The sequence below is a fragment of the Hermetia illucens genome, chromosome 4, assembly GCF_905115235.1.
Source record: "Hermetia illucens chromosome 4, iHerIll2.2.curated.20191125, whole genome shotgun sequence".
Classification (NCBI taxonomy): domain Eukaryota; kingdom Metazoa; phylum Arthropoda; class Insecta; order Diptera; family Stratiomyidae; genus Hermetia; species Hermetia illucens.
In genome coordinates, this window is record NC_051852.1 from 29,054,514 (window position 1) to 29,078,279 (window position 23,766).

Consider the following 23,766-nt stretch of genomic DNA (forward strand, 5'->3'; position numbering starts at 1 on the left):
TCTGTTGAACAGGATTCAACTGTTTGGAAAAGAAGCTCAACGGCTGCCAGATTTGATTCACTTTTTGGTGAAGAGCAGCATCTATGGCAATGTCTGAGGCATCGACGAATACAGTTACGGGTGCATCTTGCTGAGGAAATGTGTAGAAGTAGTACAGTGTAGTAGCCACCAGCTGTTGCTTGGTGGTGACAAGCGCCTGAACAGCCGCTGGGGATCACACCATCAGGCGGGAGTCTTTGCTCTTCGGCCCAGAGAAGTTTAACATGCCCAAAAATCTTTTCAGATGCTTAACAGATTTCGAAAGTGGAAAGCTAGAAATCTCTTACACTTTGACTGGATCCGGTTGGATGCTTCCAGGGCTAATCAGGAGGCCGAGGAATCTGACCTAAGATTATAGGACTTTGCATTTCTCAACGTTAAATGCTAGATCGGCCTCAAGAAGATACAGAGCACAAAATCGTGAATGAGTGGAATTGGGTGGGTGTCGACCTGGAATCGTCTGAGCATTTCCGCCAAAGGTGCAAAAGGAAAACGTACCTTCCACCAATGGGTAAGCATACCAACATAGTACAGACGGAAGTATACACCGTAGGTAGATGCGCCTTCTTCAACCTCGAAAAGAACTATACAGGGGATTGGACATTGCTATTCTAGCAAACAGTCAAGCGGCTGTTCTAGCCAGGTGAATTCCAAACCCGTATGGGAATGCCTTAACAGATTGGACACGCAAGACTCGTTCAATAAAATCTGAATAATTTGGGTTCCAGGCCTTGTTGAGTTGAGAGGCAATGAGGCAGCGGACGAGCTGGCCAGTGGAGTCGCAGAGACACCGATGCACTGGGGAAGGTCATTCTTTCGAGATTTGTGCTAAAAAAAAAAACGATGAAAAAAATGTACTGGGTGACGTTCGAAGGAGTGGAGCAGTCTACGAACAGACACAAACCCATGCGTTTAAAAGATTGTTTGAACGTCACCAAGAAGAGCCTCTGGATTATAGTGGGAATACTCACAAATCACTGCAAGTCAAACTATCACCTAGGGAAGCTAGCTTCTACGAAGACTGCCTATACATAACGAAACCTATATACATGTTCTGAAACAATGTCACTTGCGCAGGTCGAAGCACTTGAAAGAATACTTAATACCAGATGTCACTTGGAATTAGGGAACATAAGTTCCTCTCCTTTATGGACTTAAAGGACATACTATAGATAATAAGTATACTATAATTTTCGAATGGAGTCCGACTAGATCCGGGGCCGGGTAGATAACCACTAGTAAAGGCAACATTCATTGATTTTGCAGACGAACCGGCAGTGGTAGTAGTTGCGAAACCCCACCAGGACGTGGAACCGTCCGCAAGTGCATGGCTTCAAATGGTGAAATTTGGTACGTTAATAGATACGACGTAGGCGGTCCTTATTACCAATGGCAGAAAAAACAACATTGCTAAAAGCCGAGTTGGTAATCACGAGGTGTTTCAAAATCTATTATTAGATACCTGGGGGTAATAATCGATTCCAAGTTGAGATTCAAGGGACACCTGGACACCAAATATTGAGGGGCCAAAATGTAGTCGCTGGCTGCTTATCGCAGGGGTGGTAAAATCTATCACGCGATACGTGATCATATCTGGGCGAGCGCACTGGATAACACAATGAGGCAGGGAAGGGTAAGGCAGACCGGTCAATCGCGCTGAGGATGTACAGTGCATATAGGACGGTATCAGGTGAGGCAGTATGTGTCATCGCGGAGATGATTCCCTTCGATCTTTTAGCGAATGAAGCACACTATCTCTACCGTGGACCGGGGTGAATTCGGTCGAAGTGACTGCTGGCTTCCTAAAAGCCACTAGGAAGCAGCAAGCAACGGTGGGATAATTTCGAAAAAGGCCGCTGGATCCATACACTAATCGCACGTATTGAAAGATGGTTCTAGCGCAAATATGGAGAATTAAATTATCATCTAACGTGGTTCCTTACGGAACGCGGTGGATACAGGAAGAACCTTCATCGTTTCGGAATGGATGAGTCCTCCAGACTGTCCCGAATGCGCCGCTACACCAGAGGACCCGGAGAATATTATGTTCCACTGTCCGAGATTCGCGAGTGAAAGTGGGGGGTTAAACGATGTCCTTGACGCAGTTATCAAACCCCATTATTTCGTGGAGGAGAAGCTGAGGTCCGCGGCAAACTGTAGTGCGATAAATGGAATGGAATAGTAACTGTGATACAGGAGAAGCTGCAGGAGCCGGGACGACCCCGGAAAGCGTGACGGACGCATGACTCAGTTGTGCTGGTGTAAAGCAGAACGCTCCTTGCGAAGTAATATTTCACTGTGGTCCCTCGAGGATATGGGCGGAAAAGTGCAGGTGGTTTTAGTGGGTGGGAATTCCACACACTACTGGAACCTGGCAGAGCACCATCTTTTTATGACTTCCACCTCCACCCATAAAGAAGTCCCTAGTAGATAGTAGTTATGGAGGATAGCCTCTCCTGCATTCACATCAGCATAACGGATTACTTCTACACTTCTAGGTTGACAAGGATGCATAATAGGGCATCCCTTGTCTTAGAACGTTGTTGATAGTGAATGGTTTCGTTCGAGCAAAAACATGCTTTCGAAATACTGCAACTTTACTATAGTGGGGTTTCCACCAAACTTTCCAATATTGTGCCATGCGCTACGACGTAAATTGCTGCAAAGTTCATATTGATCATCATTACCTACAACTGGGAGCCATTTGAAAATGTGTTATAAAAATACTAACAATTGCCCAAACCTTTCTAATTTTATTTTATTTTTTATATAGTATTTATAACTGAAATATTCACTTGTTAAAACCGATCAATCGTCCATCCCCCTTTTAAAAGATTTCAAAGTTAATGAGGTTGGTTCGAACCATATACATAGATTCCAATCTTAAGTTTGAGTCTATTTCGCTAGAATTTCCCATTAAAGGTAATAAATATTTCAACTCAACCTCAAGCCAAACTAATTAATTATCTTGAAAATAATTGGAAACGATTAGAAACCATGAGAAAATCTTATCTTTAATTTCACACTTACCTCACGTATCGGCGGATGACCATTAGCTAATAGTAAATCACAATTATTTTTTATAGTAGTTGCAGTTAAATTACCACCACTACTGCTATACGTACTAAAATTATTTAAAGTGTTACCAGCACCACAATTACTAATATTATTGCTATTATTGTTATTACATAAATTATTATTTATTAACAAACTATTATTCGCGGTTGCGCCGGCGGCTGCAGCTGCAGCGGCATTATTATTAATATTCACCAAATTGTTATTAGTCGTACTCGATATCGTGTTTAAATTTAAATTATTAACATTATTATTCACACTAATATTTGTTGTTGTCGACGGTGCCAACGATGGAACTGTTGCCGTTTGAGCCTGGGGTTGGGTGGTTGTTACGCCGACGCCTACCACCTGAACAGCCACACTAATAGTTGACGCTGGTACCGCCAATGACGATGCACCTATTGTACTACTATTACAATTACTACACACTTGGGTACCGCCACTGATGCCCTTTTGCTGCTGGAACTGTTGTGGTTTGTAATTTATGTTATTTGCACATATGTGACCGCCACTAATTAAATTCGAACTAGAATTACTGCTAAGGAAATTCGGTGCGCCACTGTTTGATGGCGCCGCTGCCTTTGATTGTTGTTGATATTGTGGTTGATGAAGCTTGGGTACTTCCCCGCCCGGCAGGTTCTGAACTGCCACGGATGGGAGACCTGTTATGGTAGTGGTCGACTGGCCAGTGACTGTTACTATGTTCGGTGGAATTATATTGCTACCTCTTTGACTATACTGGACGCCCTCATCAACAGTTGCTGCAGACTTGCTGACGTCTAGGTTGCTGTTGTTCGCTAAGGATACGGCTGAAGATAGTGATGAAGTAGATACCACGGCAGTGGTGGTGTGATACTGATTTGGAATGGATTTACTATTGATGTAATAGGAAGGCGCTGAAGATGTCCCTGTGAGAATAGGTTTCCCAGCTGCTCCTGCACTTCCTGCTGTCGTTGCAGGAAGCGACGAAACGCTTGCGTTCAACTGCGGGTTGATGCAGGACTGATGGACGCTCGCAATACTAGTGGTATTGACGCTGGTATTGCTGGACGAAGCAACTGATGTGGTGGAAGTAGTGGAAGAAGTAGTGATAGTTGTTGCAGATGGTCCTGTAGATAGAATACTAGCAGCTATCGTTGCCGATGCTGATGCAGAGGCTGAGAGAGAAGTTCCTGTTGCACTTGATGCTGACCCGGCTGTGATTGTTGGTGCACCGGTTTGATTGCTCGAAAGCGAGGTTACGTAGATTGGTGACGCTTCCTTGAGGAAGCTCAAGTCGTGTGTTGTTGTTGGACCACCCTTGGCTTGAAGCTGTTGATTGAGCTGAAATCGAAAAAAAATACAAAAGTTATTTACTTCAAAAATTAAATTACATAGTAGCATTCGATAGCACCCAAAACCATAAAATTCTTCATCAATTCTTTTCTTCCCCAGAATTATTAGTTATTAAGCCGCACCTTGACTCCTTCATAAGAAGACTCAAGAATATCAAGCATAATCAAAGTGATCATAAATTAACCTTCCGCCGATACTATCAACAACTTTAACAAATTGAATGTTGAATGAGTCTGCACTTAACCCGAACCTGAATATGATAATTAAGTCTACCTTTGCCTTCAGATCACAATCGATGTCACCTCAGAAGAGTCATATGGATTTCCACTCCAACATTTACATAATAACACACGCCGAATAATGGATCCAAAGACGCAACCACTCCTCGAAAGGGGTAAACGTATGATTGTCCTAATTACGACCATACATTTATCTTCCAGATTTGTAAGTCTAGACTTAGATTGATGCATCTTTGGTGGGATTTTTCGTGGAGGTGTGGGTATGATAATTTATTCAGTGATTCTTTTGAAATTTTGAATGTGCGACTTTTATACATTGTCTTATAGGACCGAGGATTTGAGTCATCCAAGCGCGTAGTGAAATTGTCTGTTGGATAACAATAGTTTGATTCACATTTTCCAATTCTTCCTCTCTTGGTTTGAACGCAAATTTCTGATCATTCCATGGTTTCAAAACCAAAAAGAAAATCACAGAGTTCCACTTTGGGCTTGCAAGGCAAATTTCGAAATATAAGTCTCATTAACGCTCATGTCCCTCCAGGGTCGCAGGAGAATACCTTTTACGAGGCAGTAGAACGTCCCTTGAAGCCTGTCCCAAGTATGATATCAAAACCACACTTGGGGATTTTAACAGCCAAATTGGGACGGGGCTCGTATTCAGGCGATACGTTGCTCCCATAGCTTACATAAGGATACCAATGGTAACGGACTGCGAACTATTCAATTAGCAGTGTTATACAAAATGGAAGGACCCGGTTTGCGCGAACACTTTCACCCAAATTGACCAAGTGTTGATCAAACGCCGCCACCTTTCAGCCTTGATGGATGTCAGAAAATATAGGGGAGCCAATATAGACTCGGATCATTATCTCGTTGGCATGATGCTCCACACTCGAAAAACGGCACCGCCTAGTAACCTCTCTGACAATAACGTAGACACTGAACCGATCCACAACGAAACCCTCGATAACACCTATAAGGGGAAATATATGCCGCAATAACCGCAGTTAACAGAGGTTCTAGAAATGAAGCTTTAACAAATGATCTTCACAACCGCCTGAAGGACGCTATTAATACGACCACAAAAATACTTGGCCAATACTCGCTAAAAAAGTCGAAACGAATGAAAAATGATGCACACAGGGCATTGCTGCCCTCTTAAAGAACGCGGGCACGCGCGGAAATTTATCACGAACTCCGTGGAGCGGAGAAACGAGTTCGCAGAAAGAAAAAGGAACCCTGGGAGAACTGACACAAACCATGGAAGAAACACACCGCACAATCCATAGGCTTAAGAATCATCAATCGTCAAGAGCCGATGGAATTACAGCCGAACTGGTTGAGTATGGGGGCGACCAGTTACACCAAGTGCTTGTGGGACAACCAGTTAATGCTTGATAACTGGCAAAGAAGCATTATCTGTTCCATGCATAAAAGGAAAGGTATCACACAGTGCAACAATTATAGAGGCATTATGTGACTACCTTCTATTAGATATTCTCCGCGCTCTTCCGAAGAATTTTCGGCCCCTTACAATGGGATGGACGATTACATAGCCTACATAATGATGAAATATAGGAGCGACACCAGACAGATGTCCTTCACGCTGCTCTACCTGTTCCAAGAGCTTCGACAAATCCTCTGATGTTCACCTTTACAAAGTTCTGGACACAGAGAGAACGCTAAACCAGGAGGTAGCGTCAACCACTTCAAACGAGATGTATTGATGGTCGCTTGTCGAGAAGTCTTCCTGAACTTCCCATCTGTTACGTTGGAAATTTTTCCTTTGCGAACTGAGCGCTGGAACATTGGCGTGGATCCGGCATCTAAGACTACGATCATTGCTCTCGCTGACATTTTGAGAATCCTGATATTAAAGTTACCGTCAACCAAGATTCGCCCCTCCTTTTCCAAGGCAACGTCCTCCAGAGCATGTGGCTTGTGTTGAAACTCCGGCATTATCTTATTCAGTATTATTATAGTCCCAAAATCATTCCTCCCACCTTTGGTAAAAACCTAAAGACGCATGCCGTCGCAAATGAAAATAGCGACGATACCTGATAAGTCTACGTAACATGAATCTGGGTCCTTATTCCGGTACTATTCACCGACAAGATCAGCTTTTACTTCAGCGGTGAACTGCGCTAGCAACTCCTTAGCCATTGCATTCCAGTGCATGTTACTCGTCAACCGCGTCCTAGCTTGTTCCAATGCCGGAAAATACTGGACATACACAGAGCCCACAATATGTGCAATGCTCTCAAGAGGCACCTAACATAAGCTACAAAGAACCCGAACCTACTTTTCGTTGCAAGTTTTCGCTTTGTGACTTTCAGATCCCCGTAAGGTTGCAGACATATTCCAATAATCTAAGCACCTGTAAAATTTGATGGCATTTGCGCTCAATTGCGTCTTCTACTTCGGTCTTCTCTGTGAATAAGTCAAGATCTCGTATTAGTATTTAAATTCGGGGCTACAAACCAGAGCCTTCTCTCCCAGTAGTCCCTTGACCTTACCACAGGACGTACCCTTGTTTGTTGTCTCCGGACCAAATACGACGGGGACTCCATCACTTTCCGTTTTCCAAGAAGGACACTTCTGTTCCATTGTCTTCGGGGGTGATAATTTATCAGATGGCGCTGAGGATTTGCACAAAAGTGTTTCCCTTTGGCGCTTTAATGAGCAAAGCTGGCGGTCTAGTCATCCTTGGTTTCCCCACCGTTTCTCTTGGTCCTACACTATTTGAGTCCTTTTTGAATAGGTGACTGTCTGATTCCTGTAGGCTGAAAACCTTGTAGAGAAGCGATAATAACCGCAAGCACAGCGTCGAAAAAAAGAGAATATGCTCACTACTCGGTTATGCGCTTGTTTGCTTAGTATGTCAGACTACTCACTTTAGTGTCATATTGTTATTTAGTAGCAGTAAGTTTACATAGTAAAGTCAACTTTGAGCTACTTTAGCTTTGTTAGTAATAGTACGATTTTGATTAAACTTGGGGATAATTTGGTTCATATCATATTCTATACTACATACATTTTTATAACTCTAGGATAAACTTAAGGGGGGTTTTTACTCAATTTCCCCAAAAATATTGTAATGTACTTTTATTAACTTAATTTGAGCAGATATCGATCATCATCATCAACGGCGCAACAACCGGTATCCGGTCTAGGCGACGTCCACCAATTCGATGTCCCTAAAAGCTGTCTGGCGTCCTGGCCTACGCCATCGCTCCATCTCAGGCAGATCTGCCTCGTCTTCTTTTTTTACCATAGATATTGCTTTTACAGACTTTCCGGGCTGAATCATCCTCATTCATACGAATTAAGTGACCCGCCCACCGTAACCTATTCAACAGGATTATCCACAAACTGACGGTCATGGTATCGCTCATAGATTTCGTCGTTATATAGGCTACGGAATCGTCCATTCTCATGTAGGGCGCCAAAATTCTTCGGAGGATTCTCCTTTCGAACGCGCCAAGAGCTCGAAATTTTTCTTGCTAAGAACCCAACTTTCCGAGGAATAGGACTGGCAAGATCATAGTCTTGTACAGTAAGAGCTTTGACCCTATGGTGAGACGTTTCGAGTGGAACAGTTTTTGTAAGCTGAAATAGGCTCTGTCGGCTGCCAACAACCGTGCGCAGGTTTCATCATTGAAGCTGTTGTGGCTTTCGATTCTAGATAGGAGAAATTGTTAACGGTCTCAAAGTTGTATTCTCCTATCTTTATTCTTTCCGTTTGACCAGTGCGATATCGATATAGAGAGTATTTAGAGGCCTGGACACCATATAGAGGCAGGTTCATGACCTTTCACGGATTTTTCGGTTGGGAGAGAATGGAGAATGGATCCGTTAAAGAAATCGTCACTTTCCACCCCTGCCGCTCCCCCCATTTCTAACAAATGTCAAAGCTAAGACCGGCATCAAAAACTACTAATCGAGACCTTTTATTTGATACTCAACATGACTATATTCGGTGAAAAAAATGTTATCCCCCCCTTTTGCATGCATGGGGACCCTCCTTAATCTCAACGTAGAAGGATATCACTCGTTGCATGTCTGGGCGTTCACAGTTTCCACCTTCTCACCAAATTTCGTGTCAATCGGTACACCGGTTTCTGAGAAAAGTGCGTGTGACAGACAAACAGGCAGAAGCAAATATTGTGTGGTGATGACGCTGGATGTGAGGAATGCATCCAACTCGGCCAACCTTATACGAAAGTCTCAGGCGACGATTGGTTTTTTCACCTACCTCGCCGCTATTATCGATAGCTACTTGCAAGAGCGGACACTCTGGTATAATACCAATGATGGACCCAAGGAGTACACTTTCTCTGCGGGTGTCCCACAGAGCTCTGTACTGGGCCCACTAGTGTGGAACATCATGTATAATGATGTACTTAACCTTCCGGTTCTGAAGGAGGCCACGATGGTGGGTTATACTGGTTGTGGTCGCAAAGCATCTCGAGGATGCTGAGTTAGGGAGTCGGAGGTGGTTTTAGTGGGTAAAAATCCCACACTCTTGCATGCCCAGGCCAGAGTCTTTTGAAGATTTCCACATCCTTAAAAAAAACAAACAGACAGACGAATATTGAACCGATTTTAATTAGGTTTTGTTTCCCTGTTGTCTTCTAGAAATAATATACTCGAAGATAATTAACAATATTTTTGAAATGATGATTGGTGGGCACAGACCAAAACCCCAGAATTAATCAAATTTTCGTTATCGAAGCCTATATTCTGGTCATATATATCTAATTATGTGTTTCAAATATTTAATTTAGAGAGTAGAGAGAGCTAGGTTTCAAGTTTCAAATTTTCAATATCTAAAATGTTTAATTTTTCATTCAGACAAAGCAGCGAAATGTCAGTCAAGTATTGTTCCAAATACCAAGCAAAAAATTAAACAGATTTGGATACAGTAAGTTACACTGATCGCTCCAAATTCCAATCTTCGAAAGTACTTAAAATGAGATTAAGTACTAGTAAACGCTATTTCACTAACTCGCTCTTCAAATTGATATTACAGACTTTCGATTTCTAGCTAAGCCTATTCACTGCCATCATATTTTCTACTCCCAGTCGCAGGCATTTCTACAAACGTTTCGTTTTAACGATCATTACACCGCCCCCAAATCAACTGAACTTTCTCATATGAGATCAGCGTCATTCAAGCTGTAATGAATCATTACAGGCTTAAATGTAGCCCAATAATCAATCATTTTCCGTAGAGAAGAGAATACGATCTGTGTAGGATTTTTTTTTTTTTGAAAAGTAATCAGAATGCCCCCACGGTTCTGGGTAATGAGGTTTGGAGCTTGGAATCTGCTGGTAAAGTCGTCATCAGCAATATCAATGCCGGAAGATCAGAGTATTTACGATCGTAATCAGATGATTTTCAAAGTAGGAATTAGGGAACTTGAAAGGTAGACTAGGTTGAATAGAGGATGGTTGAAGGTTCGGAACTGAAGGGATTTAGTTGTTACTGGTTTGTATAACAAGGAAAATGAAATGTCGACTTAATTTAGAGATCATAATCATAAGAAGCAAGAAGTAGAATTGATGGTCTTGGTAGGATTCAGGTTTTTGTACATAGCACGGGCTATTCTCATTGATACGGTTTGTTCGAATCAAAATTTATTAAAATTAATTCACTGTCGCCTGTCCTTTTTTCTTTTTTTTTTCGAATGAGGAGGAAAATCTTACAAAGACTCTCTTACACCAAATGGTAGCATTGTTAGAGACCATCAACCATTAAAGCCCTCTTCCCATCCCGTAAGAAAACCTTGTTTTCATCAGGTCTCTGCAGTTTCCTGCAATGCCGCTTTAAATTTGGCTATTTCAATCCCGATTTATTTAAGGCTTTAGCTTTTCGCTCTCATATATTCTGAGTTAAGGCTAGTACATTTTTTAACTTCCCTTTATGACGTCAAATATGATTTGCTATAAATCTGCAGCTATTTGTTCAGATCAATTAACCAACATTGTCCAGAAACTATCACATATCCTTACAGATACACTTTATCACTAAGTTCACTATTTTTTTCCAACAAGCCTTGTGTAACCACAACTTCTACATGGATCCAGACAATAGCCTTTGGAAAAAACCTAGGAGTGATAACTAGCTGCAGATAGCTGATGCCCTATTTTGAAGTGAAATATCCAGAGTTCTATTGCAGTAGAGCCACTAAGCGTTCGATCGAAAAGGTCGGGATTCAAATCTTAATGATAGGCTGGATGGGTATTCCACCTATGAAGGTCGGTCTCAAGTGAAAGCTATGCTATTTACGTTGATCTCCTGAACCCGAAATAAACTACTCTAACACGTTTCAATCATGAATATTGAATTACTAGGCCATCGATTAGTATAATGGTATTATCGACGTGGTGCTCCAGGATGACAGGAAAAGCCTTATTTTCCTTAAGTCCTGAGAGTGGTTGATGCAGCCAATTCCTCAGTCAGTGAGACAGAAAGACGTCAAGCAACTACATGGCCTGACAGATGCTACTAATCCTCCCTGTAGCTACTCTACTCCACCTCTGAATTTCCAAGATTGCTGTTTCTCAGCGGGATTCAATTTCACTCCTGCACCGTGCGAGGATCTTCTAATTCACTGGCATGAAAATCATAACTATTGACTTGGTCACCTGGAGGAGGATTGTCACGTTGGAAGCATGCTAAAATTTAAGTAATATCTCAAGATTTGGGCTGACTTTTCTACAGTCAAGCATTCTAAACTAGGTGTTACTTATTATCACCACTTTAACAATCATATATCAAGTGGATTGGCCGAACTACAATCTCGATGAATCGTGCTGGATATAATTAACTCTAATACGACGGATTATTGTGGGTAAGTCTCAAACATCATGTGACTCCTCGTAATTATAATCCACTTATATTATTCCATGACTAAATGCAATCGAGTTGCAGTTTTAATTTCTGTATTAAAAGCACCCAGACGCAAAGCTAAGGTTTCCATTATCCTGTGTGGGGGTTCCAAATCTCCCATCGACCGCGTCTCTTTGTGCGGATAAGGGAACGCTCGGTGCATGCATTATGGGCATGCACGCATCAGGAAGACTACGTCCTCAAATTTGACGGAAAGGAGAGTCGACGGCTCGTAAACCCGAACAATGGACAAAGGTGGGCGGCAAAAAACGGCAGAAGGAAAAAAAAGAAGATTCGTCCGGAAATAATCATTATTTTCAAGAAAGGAGATATGTCTTACGCCAATATCTTTCGGAAAGTAAAAGCCGATCTAGAATTGACAGACCTGGGAAACAGTGTGAGTCGTATCAGGCGTACGGTGAAGGGGATCTAATGCTGCAGCTAAACAGATCCAGTGAGAAGACAGCGGTTAAGTGGAGAAGGTACTAGGTGAGCAAGCTGAAGTTAAACAACTAGACGAAGTTACATAACGCGAGGATATCTATGCTGCTCTAAGGGAACAAGTCAACCTTAGTGCAATAGAAGAAAGCGCAATAAAGAGAATGAAGACGGAGTATGGACGTACACAGACCGCTATCATTAACTTGCCGGTTGAATCAAGGATTAAACTCATTACCGTGGGCAAGGTAAAAATAGGCTGGGTCATGTACCGACTTAAGGATCAAATATCCCTCAAGAGATATTTCAGATGCATCGACTTCGGTTACTTTGCAGCAGTATGTACTAGTGAGCATAATAGGTCGAGAAAGTGCAGGAAATGTGGATTTAAGAAAAATTAGGCCCAGAGTGAAAGTTATACGAATCTGCAGTAAAAATTACACGGACTCCCTAATAGCCCTTTATTACATGCAAATTTATACTCCAACCCAAAAAAAAATTTGCGCAGGGGGAATCACCCCTTTCCACTCCCCTATAGTTAGGCATGTTCATACCAATAGGTGCTCCAGTTTCTGAATAAACCCTCCTACTCGACGGTTTCGCGTAGCTCACTCCCAAGCCGCTTAGAGAACAATGCAGTTGAAAAATGCTTTTCATACCCGTGAACTGAGGCCATGCAGGAGAAATTCATTGATTTTCAATATCCAAGGTGGTGAGACATGGAAATACTCAGAAATATGGAAAAGCAGAGAACAAAGTCATCCTGGTGCAGAATATGGCTAATTAGTAGAGAGTCTGTTTGGAGTTTTACTTAGCACCCTAAATTAATCAAGGCAAGTATAACGGTCACCAAGCAGTTGGCGGGAGCCACCACAGTATTGTGCAGCAAATCGTGGCAGAGCGGAAAAGAACCGAAGGAAAGGCCCGAGACGACATTCCCCAAAATAACGTGATAACTACCAGTGCCGATATACAGACCAACGGATATATACGAGTAAATGAAGGAGAACATCCAAAAAGTCTCTATGAAATAAAAAGATTGGGCGCCCAATCGGAAAAGTAAGACAAAACCCCGATAGGCAGTAGTCTTACGTAAGATACACCATCTAGCAGAGCAGATGATAGAGGTCCGAGGAAAAGGATTAGAGGTTTCAATGAAAAAGTAAGAACAGCTATACTGTCCTTTGAACACTTAAAAGTAGCAGGCATGGATGGCATCTATCCAGTGATACCAAAGGAGTATATAGAGAACTTAGGGCAACTTCTAAGACATATTCTTGGAGGATATCTTGCTTTGGAGGACGAAAACCGTAGTTGTCTACAAAAATTTGTTTACTTTGGATGAAAACTCAAAACGAGAAGCCCATGGACCAGAAAAGTGAGAGACAGTTTCTCTACAATCAGTCCAGTCCGCCATCAAATGGATCGCGGATTCAGGACTCCCTCAATTCCAAATAAGAATTATGTGCCTACTTCTTGGTAGAAGATTAAGGTGATCTCTATACCAGCCTGGATAAGATGCCTATTCAAAGTCAAAGAACTTCAGACAAATCAACTTGACATCATTCTAACTTAAATGTCTGGAGAGACTTGTTGAGTGTCACATGGGTTAGATCCACTAAATGAAAACTAACACGCTTACCAACATGGATCTGCCAGCACATCCTCAAGCTTATGCGGATGACGTGGCTGTAGTAGTTGTTGGGCGGAATCTCGGAACGGTGTGCAGACTTTCAGTAAATCCAAATAAAACTACGATGGAATTATCTCAAAATCCAGTTTTCGCAAAGTTTTCTGATTGTTAGATTCCCATACATCTGTTTGGAAAAAAATATGAAGTTGTATTCAATCGTAGTGAAAACTGGGTTATACCGAGATCTTCTACACCGATGGCTCAAAAGCAGAACAGGGAGCAGTAGTCTGTCTTTCTAATAAAACCAAGAAGTGATCTTTTGCTTTGGGACAATATGCAACAGTCTTTCAGGTTGAAGTGGTAAGCGCATCGCAATCTGCAGCAAGAGTCAAGCAGCACTGAGGGCGTTGAGCAGTGCTTTGATCACCACAAAAATCGTCCAACAATGTAGAAACCTTTTGAGCTCGATTTCTAGATTCAATTCGTTCTACCGAATCTAGGTATCTGGTCATTGTGGTGTAGAGAGAAACGAAATTTCAGATGCCCGGACCAGAATTGTAGTGTGAGCAGCTTTAGCTAATACTGCTGTCAAAAACTGGAAACAAGCTTCCGTATGGCAGTTCCTGTCAGAGTCAAATAAATATACTGCAAAGTTTATCCTGTCGAAAAGTCAGAGGCCCCGCAGGAGTATTATGGGTATTCTGAATGATGAAAACTAAACCAATCTGAAGTACCTCCAACGAAAAAGCCGGCATAACCTTGAGAAATCGAAATTGAGACTTTTAAGGGGTGAACAGAAGCAAAGCTAAAAACTTCCGCAGTAAATAAATTCCCTGAAAAGAAAGCTGCATTATTTGCTCAAAAGCGTGGGTTCCATATCAAATGGAAGGACCTAGGGGGGGATCCCATCTATGGCAGAACTATGCAATGCCCTTAGGGAAAGGGGGAACTTAAGGAACTATCGGGAAATCTATGTCAGCCTCCGTAGGATGGCTTACCTGTCACCTTAGAATGCTGATCTGTTTGAAAAGGTGCTTAAAGTATCCCATGCGAAGGCATGCATAAGTACCATTGATGGGTCAGCCCAATACAGAAGATGCGTCAAAAACGATAACACTGCCAAAAAATTTAATAAAAGCCCTAAGCATACCTAAGCATAAGTGTGACGATAATGAACACCTGCAGAACAAGCGCACCTCCGGAAGCTGCAAGCGTTCTAGCATGACGTTGGCTACGATGGGATAATAAGGAGGACTCAAACCTACCTCAACTATTGTCGAATTATCCGGGATTTACCGTCGCAGGCCATCTAGGACTCGAAAACGGAAAGTACAGTAGTAAGTCAGCACCCCAGAAACCTTGATAATATGCACAGGTGACCGATTTAAGGGGTGCAGTGGTGCATCGGTACAAGAATGTATAAGGCAGCTCAGGTTTGTGTGGACGAAAATAGGCGACATATAGGGCTATAGTTGCTATGCTCCCAAGGAAATTAAACAAGCTGCAGGTTCAAAAAAGTGAAGATAAAAAGTAACTGCTAGTAAGTTGTTGTTGAATCTGTAGGCCACAAAATTGAGAGGTTTAGTAAGGGATGCACAAGCATGTTGGCATCCGTGCATTTTAAACAATTAAATTGTATTGGTTGACGAAGGGAAAGTGAATAAGACCCAGTTTGTTTGTTGGTCTAATTTTCCTTAGTTTACAGTCGCGTGCATTTTTTCTTGGAATGAGAGGGAATACAACATCAGAAAAATCAGAAAATCAGATCTGGAAAATAAGCGAATAAGAATTGATAGAGCTCTGAGTTCACCATCCACTGATGGCGGACCGGATCAATTGTAGAAAAACTCTCGCCCACCTTTTTAGTCGACGGACTCTTCTTTTTGGCTTACAACCGAACGTTTGAAAATTTCAGACGACTAGAGTTTCGTCCACGGCAGATGCAACCCATCCGACGCTGCCTCTGCCTCTACCCTGGGAGCAGTGAAACCGAAGCAGATCCAGGGCTTAGACCAAATTTTGTGTTAAATTTGCAAAATATCATTAGCGAGCAAACTTCATTCACGCTGCTCCCAGGACATAGAAGCTATCAATGAGTTGCATCTGCCCTGGATGAAACCATAGTCGTTTAAAATAGCCAAAGGTAGGGGGCATGAATAACCAAAAATGAGAAAGACGTTAGAGTGATTTGTGAAAGCAATGGAGAAGCAAACATCCATAAAGATTTACCTGGGTCAAAATAGCATAGCAGGCAAATTCTTTCATAGATCCTTTCATATAATGGAGTTGATCGTGACCCGTCAATGTCGAACCAATACACGTTCCCCAGTATTAGATCAACTTGTTCATGGAATTATAAATTGTTGAAACTTTAGCCAGCGGGTCATCGTGCCGCTTGCGTGCGGACCTAAAAGTAGCGAAGCAAGAAAAATAGCTCCAGACACTCTAGACAGGGGCGAATATAATCCCGCTGCGAAGTGTCTATAGAGTTCGTCCATATCCGTGAATACACTCCGACCTCCTTGCGAAGATTGTCCAGAGATTGTTCCGTCGCAAGCGCAGGTAATAATAACAATCGTTGGATCCATATTGGATCAGGGCCTTGACGTTAATGGTGCACTACAGTACACTGTAGAAGGCAATGTGGTCAGCATTGCGCTTGCCCGAGATTATTACCCTGCCTCAGGTACTCATTCACAATTGAGTCGACTGGTATCCGAATTCAACGAATTCAGGGAGATTTGCACTGTAACCTCCAGTACGACAGCCTTGTACTCTAACCAATCAGCTATCCGGATACAGTACAGGGCAGAAAGTAATGTTGCCTCTTAAGGCTTTCTAACTTCCTTCTTAACTATCGCCATACAGATCCATATGCCTTTTATCTGCAGTATCCAAAGGATGAACGCGAATTACAGAAGAAACGCTTTGGATCATCTCGAGTGAAACGGTGAATGACATTACTAGAACGATGTCAGTTAACATTCTGTTCGTATTTTTAATGGAAGGCTCAGTTTTCCTGACCGGCATATAAAGAGCATCGAAAGGAGAAAATCACTAAGTATTTCGATGGAGACAATAATGGGGATGAGTCGATAATCCGTCCCCAACGTCAACATTTGGACACGGAGGCTGCACAGGGAGATTAGCTACCTAATTTTTCGTAAAGCCTGGAGTATACCACTGATACCAGCAAGGAAAGATCCAAAGCACATCTGCTTTCATTGCTACAAATCTTCAGTTCAAAGGAAGGTCCTAGAGGTGACAACAGGTAGAACGGAAGCACCAAAAAATATAGTTATATAATTGCAGAAATGCCTGTGTAGCGGGGAAACTTGACTGACATTAACAGTATAATAGGAAGCTATTTCGGATATTGCCACAATGTAAAAATCGAAAAAGGCTAGAAAGGCATGGGTACGAGCGCTCGATTGCGCGAGAGAAAAGTTAAGCGAGTTCTGGATAACTAACAAAGTTCGTCCTGCGATGTAGCAATTTGAGGTAGTTTCTCAAGAACAAGGAAAGGAGTGGGGCCGAGGTAACTCTGTTGACCAGCATTCCATGTTTCAAAACCATTAGTTGCATCTGTTGTAATAGTATTTGGCAAATGCGCATTTTATTATTTCTGTGAACTTCAATTTCAAAATTGTCAGGGCAGATTTGAAGGTTTTGTCTACTTTCATGATTCACCTTTGTATCTCGGGTTTGCTATTACTTGTGCCTGAGAAAATTTGTTTTCTTGAGGACAGTAGGTCATTGTGATCTCGACCTCCTTGGCAGGGAACGTTTTTTTTTTTCTGAATTACAATCTTCACAGAAAATAGTAACCTAAAAAAGATCGAAGACTATGTGAATAAGATCATCTCCTTATTGCAGTCTGCAGCTATAGATCAGCTCGTTTTAGATTCGAACCTGGCACTCTCTACCCACATTAATTAGACAGATCAGTTTCAAAAATATATCTATCTGCAATAATATTTTATATTGCACAAAAAAAACCTGTCGTTATTGCATTTTTGTTGCTTCCGCCTGCATTGATTCTTTACATAACGATTTATTTCATTATATCTGTTCTTTCTGCCTTCAGTCAGCCTTTCTAATACGTATAGCCGGTAAACATCGCTCTTCCTTTTGACCACCTTGTGAATTTAGTAACTAAAAATTCCACGTACAGAAAAAGGCAGGCAAACAAGCAAATAGCCAAACAATAAACCGTTTAATAAAGTGGCGCCCAACGTGGGGCCCATTTCTAATAAGCATGTGTCATTAAGCTGCTCTTTTTGTGTGTAATTCTGACATTGTATTAAATCTGCAATGCATTTTTTGTAAATCGTATAAGAGAAGACTTAACACCAAAGATTCCGAACGAGTTCACTGAACTGGCGAGCAAAAGGATAAGCAAAGTTATGCTCACGGGTGTTTCGTCAGAGCTGTATTTGGGGTGGAAGTGGACCTCAATGATGAAAAGTCGCCCCTATTTCTGCTTGGTTGTCAAGGTCTACTCCTACTTAGTCTATTGTAGAGTACCTTATAACTTACGATAGTAGTCCTGTCAGTCCCAACTCCCTATTCTGCAAACGGATATTCCGGTTGAAAGTGTCAAAGTGATATGTCCCCAGATAATGTGAAAGTCCCCTTCATTTAGTCCTACCTTCGACTCGTTGATTGTAATCGAAATTTCAAGTAAAAAGGATGCAGCAAAAAAGAGGGAGCTCGTCATCGCACTATATATGCCAGGAAATCGTCCAAATAACCAAAAATGTGAGCCTAGAAATGTAAATCAATTGCAACTACCTGCATATGCAGCTTTACTTTCATTCAAACAGTCCCTAAAACATGAACCCTTTAGCCTCTGACAATCTGTGGCTATAAAGTCATTAACTTTCGCTATAAAGAAATTTGTTGAAATGATGTACAGTACTGTAGTTGTAGAGGCCATTAAATGCAAACTAAATAAGACAGCTTTAATTATATTCTGCTGGTGGATGATTGTTGACCAAAAAGGTTTTACTTTTCACATTAAGGGGCAGAAAATTTGAAAAGTCATCGACTTTGAAAATATCATCCCCCAAGATCGCCTCGTACTGAGCTTTCAATGATGATAACAGTAAGCGGCATTTGAAGAGTCAAAGGCGGACATTAACCGAGGAATATTTCAAGGAGAATATCCTGAACGCATAGCACCCATCAGCTCAAAGCACCCACGCCGCCTTTCAGACGTCTAATCAATCAATCATATTGATGAAATGCCAACCGCCTACAAGATGTTTATTAACATTTTACAAGGATCAACCACTGTAAAACAACTATATGAATACCAGCGAGGATGTGACTCACTGACATTTGCTGCACAAACTTCTAGTAAGCAATCCCAAAACCGCTGCCAGCTCCTCTTCTTAATGAAAATTGCAATCAACAACTCATTTCAGTTTCAACCAACACGAGCTGGCAATCAACTAATTATTCTAGTCACATCCCAGCTTCATTTACAATTTCACTAAACCTCTCTTAACGGAAATGCATTAGGTATCGAAATCTCCGCACATAGTCAGTATCTTGCCGTCACTTAATCAATCCGCAGATATGCAGCCTTCGTCTTCTCGATATAGACATCAGAAAGACTTATATGATGTACTATTGTCGCGCATTTCAACCTTAACTAAACTTTTCCTTTCCATTTCGGATCAGATGCGGACACCATGTCAGAAGATACAAATATAAAAACTTTTGAGTTTTTTTCTCATTCCATGTGTCGTTTAGCACACACGAAAATAGACCTATCCCACATGTGCGGTGCGCATTTAACACCCCAACATGATATCAACTAATTTGAAAATCATTTCAAGTAGACATTACGTGACGGGATTATTAAATCAATTGAAAATTTATTCATTAAATACTTAACTGACGACTGGATTATTGGCTACATATGCACATGGTCGGCTAGATGAGACGGGGGAGACATGTTTGTGGTAGTTATTTGTATTGATTGCTCCTTTTATCTTTTTTTGGTTTGATCGTTTTCAATATAACCGCCAGTAATTTTCAGTAAGAGACGCATTCTTACATCAGATGTCGCCACTAGATAATCGACTGATGGACTAATGTCGTTATTTGACAGTTGACATTTCATAAAACTGAATGATGAGGACATGAAAATCCCATTTGACGGGTTACTCATGTTACTGAACGAATTCAGTAATTGAGATAAGCATTTTATTTTTGATGGATCGCAGTAGCCCAACTTCATCTAGGCCTTAATTTCTACTATGGTGACATGCTAGAAAGCATTAAATGTTATTTTGATTTGACTCCGATACTCATTCGCAGCTGAGTCAAATGATGTCCAATCATCCCTAATCCCTTTGCCATCAGTGAAATTCGAACAGAGTCCTTTCGGTGCTTGGTGCTCTCAAACTTAGAAATAAGCAACCTTATTTAAGACGAAAGGTCAATACCTGCCTCGACAAAGTACAATAGGAAATACTTATGGTATGCTAAGATCGTCTAGTATATAAATTCCTCGTGTACCCCACCTAAGAACTAACCATTTCCTAAACACTTAACCACGCCATAGCTTGGCAATTAGAGATCCTATATTAATTGCTAATGCAATGTAGCATCATGAGTGAAGGTAATTAAAAATTTTATAATTGCTTAAAAAAATGATGTTGCTGGGGTGGGGCTGATCGCCCAATTATTAATACTCTCGTCATATTTGCTTGTATGTGTCTTTGGTACTGTATGTTAGGCCCTTAATTTTTGCCTTTCACCTTGATTCAATGCTAACGTCTTATGGCTTAATGTACAGCAAATACATACGACAACTTTGACCTATTATAGTTTTGCTGATAATAGTAGGATTTTTATCAAACTTTCCATTAATCAATCTTCTCTTATGCATTTTGTTGTGCATCTTAGACACCACCACATCATTCTCCCTTCACTAAAAATATCCAAATTAAGACATACGTCGGGAGTAACTAATCAGGACCTTTCATTTAAAACCCTACATGGCTATATATGACGAGTAATGATTTTGAAAATGTCGATACCCATATAAATCATTAATTTTGGCAATGTCCGGATGAGTGCTAGAGTACTAGACTATCGTAACGGTCTGGTAGCATAGGGATTTGTATCGTAATTGGATGGTGGAATATTATTCAACTGTGAATGATTATGTACCTACGTCTAGTCAGGGTAATAATCCCGGATAAACGCAACGCTGATCAAATTTTCCTTCTATTGTGTCGCTTCGGTCTTGAAATAGAATATTCTAACACACTTCCAGGCCTAACTCTAAATTGGCCATTGAATCATCGATTTCTTGCATGTATATGACCTACCCCCTCCTTAAACTCAAAATAGAATGTTTGCTCAATACATGCGTGGCCCTTCACTGTTCTAACATTTCCAAAAATTTGGTGTCAACACGAGCAAATGTTTCCAAGCCAAATGGGATAGGCAGACACACATGTACAAGGGGAAAATTAGTATGTGCCTCTGGCGACTTGTGCAGCCGATACTGCATATGACATAAAACAGAGGACACATCCCTCAAAAAGAAACAATTTATTCTGCTACTAAAACTTATTCCCAGCTCCCCGAGGTAACCCCCCGGCCAAACTTTAGTAGCCGACAAGAAAGAACGAAGGACAAACCGCTCAAATAAGAAATAGCAACTCTTCATCAGAAAAGATCCCAACACATAAAACTTACCAGAAAAGTTACCGAAGGGGATGATACTCGGACCTATAGGAAAAAGTGTGAGGAGCAATCCTGTAGTGGTGAGCAACTTAGCCCCTGCAGAAGACATAATTACAAGCCGATCCAGTTAGGAACCGAAGGTTGACTTGAACTTGGAAAATCTTTTGTATCGAAGTTCGCTACTATCTCGAATACCTCCAGAAAATGATGAAAAGCAAACCTTAACTGAACCAAACTGATAGAATACACTAAGCAGGGCACCCTCATCGTATCATTCATGGAATTCGTTAATCAGAACAATAACCACTTAATCAAAGATCAGGCTCGAACTATAAGGGCATCCTACAATATAGCTACGGTAAGACCCAAACCAAATATTTTCAAGTTTGTGGACATCGAAGAAACGTTAAAAGAGCTTTCGATGGGTTCCATCATGATCAACGTTAAAATCGCAGAGTGTCCCAGGGAAGCTTCTTCCAAATATATCCGACGAAACATAAAGAAAAATAACTATTTTTCCAATATTAGAATCGTAGGTGCAGTAGTCCACCAATTCGATATCCCTAAAAGCTGCCTGACCTACGCCACCGCTCAATCTCAGGCAGGGTCTGCCTCGTCTTCTTTTTCTACAATAGATATTGCCCTTATAGATTTTCCGGGCGGGATCATCCTCATCCATACGGATTAAGTGACCCGCCCACCGTAACCTATTAAGCCGGATTTTATCCACAACTTGACAGTCATGGTATCGCTCATAGATTTCGTCGTTATGTAGGCTACGGAATCGTCCATCCTCATGTAGGGGGCCAAAAATTCTTCGGAGGATTCTTCTCTTGAACGCGGCCAAGAGTTCGCAATTTTTCTTGCTAAGAACCCAAGTTTCCGAGGAATACATGAGAGCTGGCAAGATCATTGTCTTGTAGAGTAAAAGCTTTGACCCTATGATGAGACGTTTCGAGCGGAACAGTCTTTGTAAGCTGAAATAGGCTCTGTTGGCTGATAACAACCGTGCGCGAATTTCATCGTCATAGCTGTTATCGGTTGTGATTTTCGACCTCAGATAGGAGAAGTTATTAACGGTCTCAAAATTCTAGTCTCCTATCTTTATTCTTCCCATTTGACCAGTGCGGTTTGATGTTGTTGGTTGCTTGGTTTTTGGTGCTGACGTTGTCACCATATATTTCGTCTTGCCTTCATTGATGTGCAGCCCAAGATCTCGCGGCACCTGCTCGATCTAGATGATGACAGTTTGTACGGGGTGGTCCTTCCGATGATGTCGATGTCGTCAGCATAGGCCAGTAGTTGGGCGGACTTAAAGAGAATCGTACCTCTTGCATTTACTTCAGCATCACGGATCAATTTCTCAAGGGCCAGGTTAAAGAGGATGCATGATAGGGCATCCCCTTGTCGTAGACCGTTATTGATGTCGGATGGCCTTGAGAGTGATCCAGCTGCTTTTATCTGGCTTCGCACATTGGTCACGGTCAGCCTAGTCAGTCTTATTATAATACTTTCGTCGGGATACCGAATTCTCTCATAGCTGTGTACAGTTTTACCCTGGCTATGCTATCATAGGCGGCTTTAAAGTCGATGAAGAGATGGTGTAACTGATGTCCATATTCCAACAGTTTTTCCATCGCTTGGCGCAGAGAAAAAATCTGATCAGTTGCTGATTTGCCTGAAGTGAAACCTCTTTGGTATGGGCCAATAATGTTCTGGGCGTATGTTAAACAGCTCAAGCTAAATTGTAGTTAGATTAAAGAAAGTCCGAAGCGAAACTGATAGAAGGGAATGAAAGCGAAATGGGTGCGTATTTAAGTCGTCTTCTGAAAGTGCGAAAGCTGCAAGTTTCTCATTAAATATGAGCCTTTCTAAGTCTAAAAAGGAGTGATAGTTAGTTAGTTACACTACTCCTGGCCAATTTTTGCATCATCCTCAAATTAGCTATAGATAGTTAACTAAAACATTTAGCATAACTTTTTGGAAGTGACAGTTTAGTGCGTAATGATTAGCTGGAAGAAACAGCATCTCTATGTTCTCCTTTTTGAGGGATAGTCAGAAGAGTTGCTTCGCAAACATGTTCGCCTGCCAACAGCTTTCCAAATTATAACATTTAGTTGAGTGAATCTTTTCAACCCCGTCCTTCAACCAGTCAATGATTTCATGCTAGTCAACAGTCCATTTTTCGACTCAGTGCTCAGTTCTCTTAATACCAATATCTGGATCTCTATGTTTATTCGAGCAGCAATTCTGGACCAACTAAGTGGATATGATATCAAATTTCATCACTATGATCACTATTTTTCCTGGAGGTCAGACAAGTCCCACTTTTGAATTTTCCAAACATATCCCATGCATGGGTTGAGGATCTCAAAAAAATCTCTAGTTGTTCGTGAAATTTG

General features: G+C 41.5%; 1 protein-coding gene across 2 annotated transcripts in view; it reads right to left on the reverse strand.

The window, feature by feature from the left end:
- The window catches only part of LOC119653564, a 277,399-nt gene that overhangs the window by 138,160 nt on the left and 115,473 nt on the right, over positions 1 to 23,766 (reverse strand). For both annotated transcript variants that reach the window (XM_038058277.1, XM_038058278.1), the window contains exon 5: positions 3,070 to 4,437. In XM_038058277.1, coding sequence (XP_037914205.1) covers positions 3,070 to 4,437 — 1,368 coding nt within the window. The remainder of the gene's footprint in view (positions 1 to 3,069; positions 4,438 to 23,766) is intronic.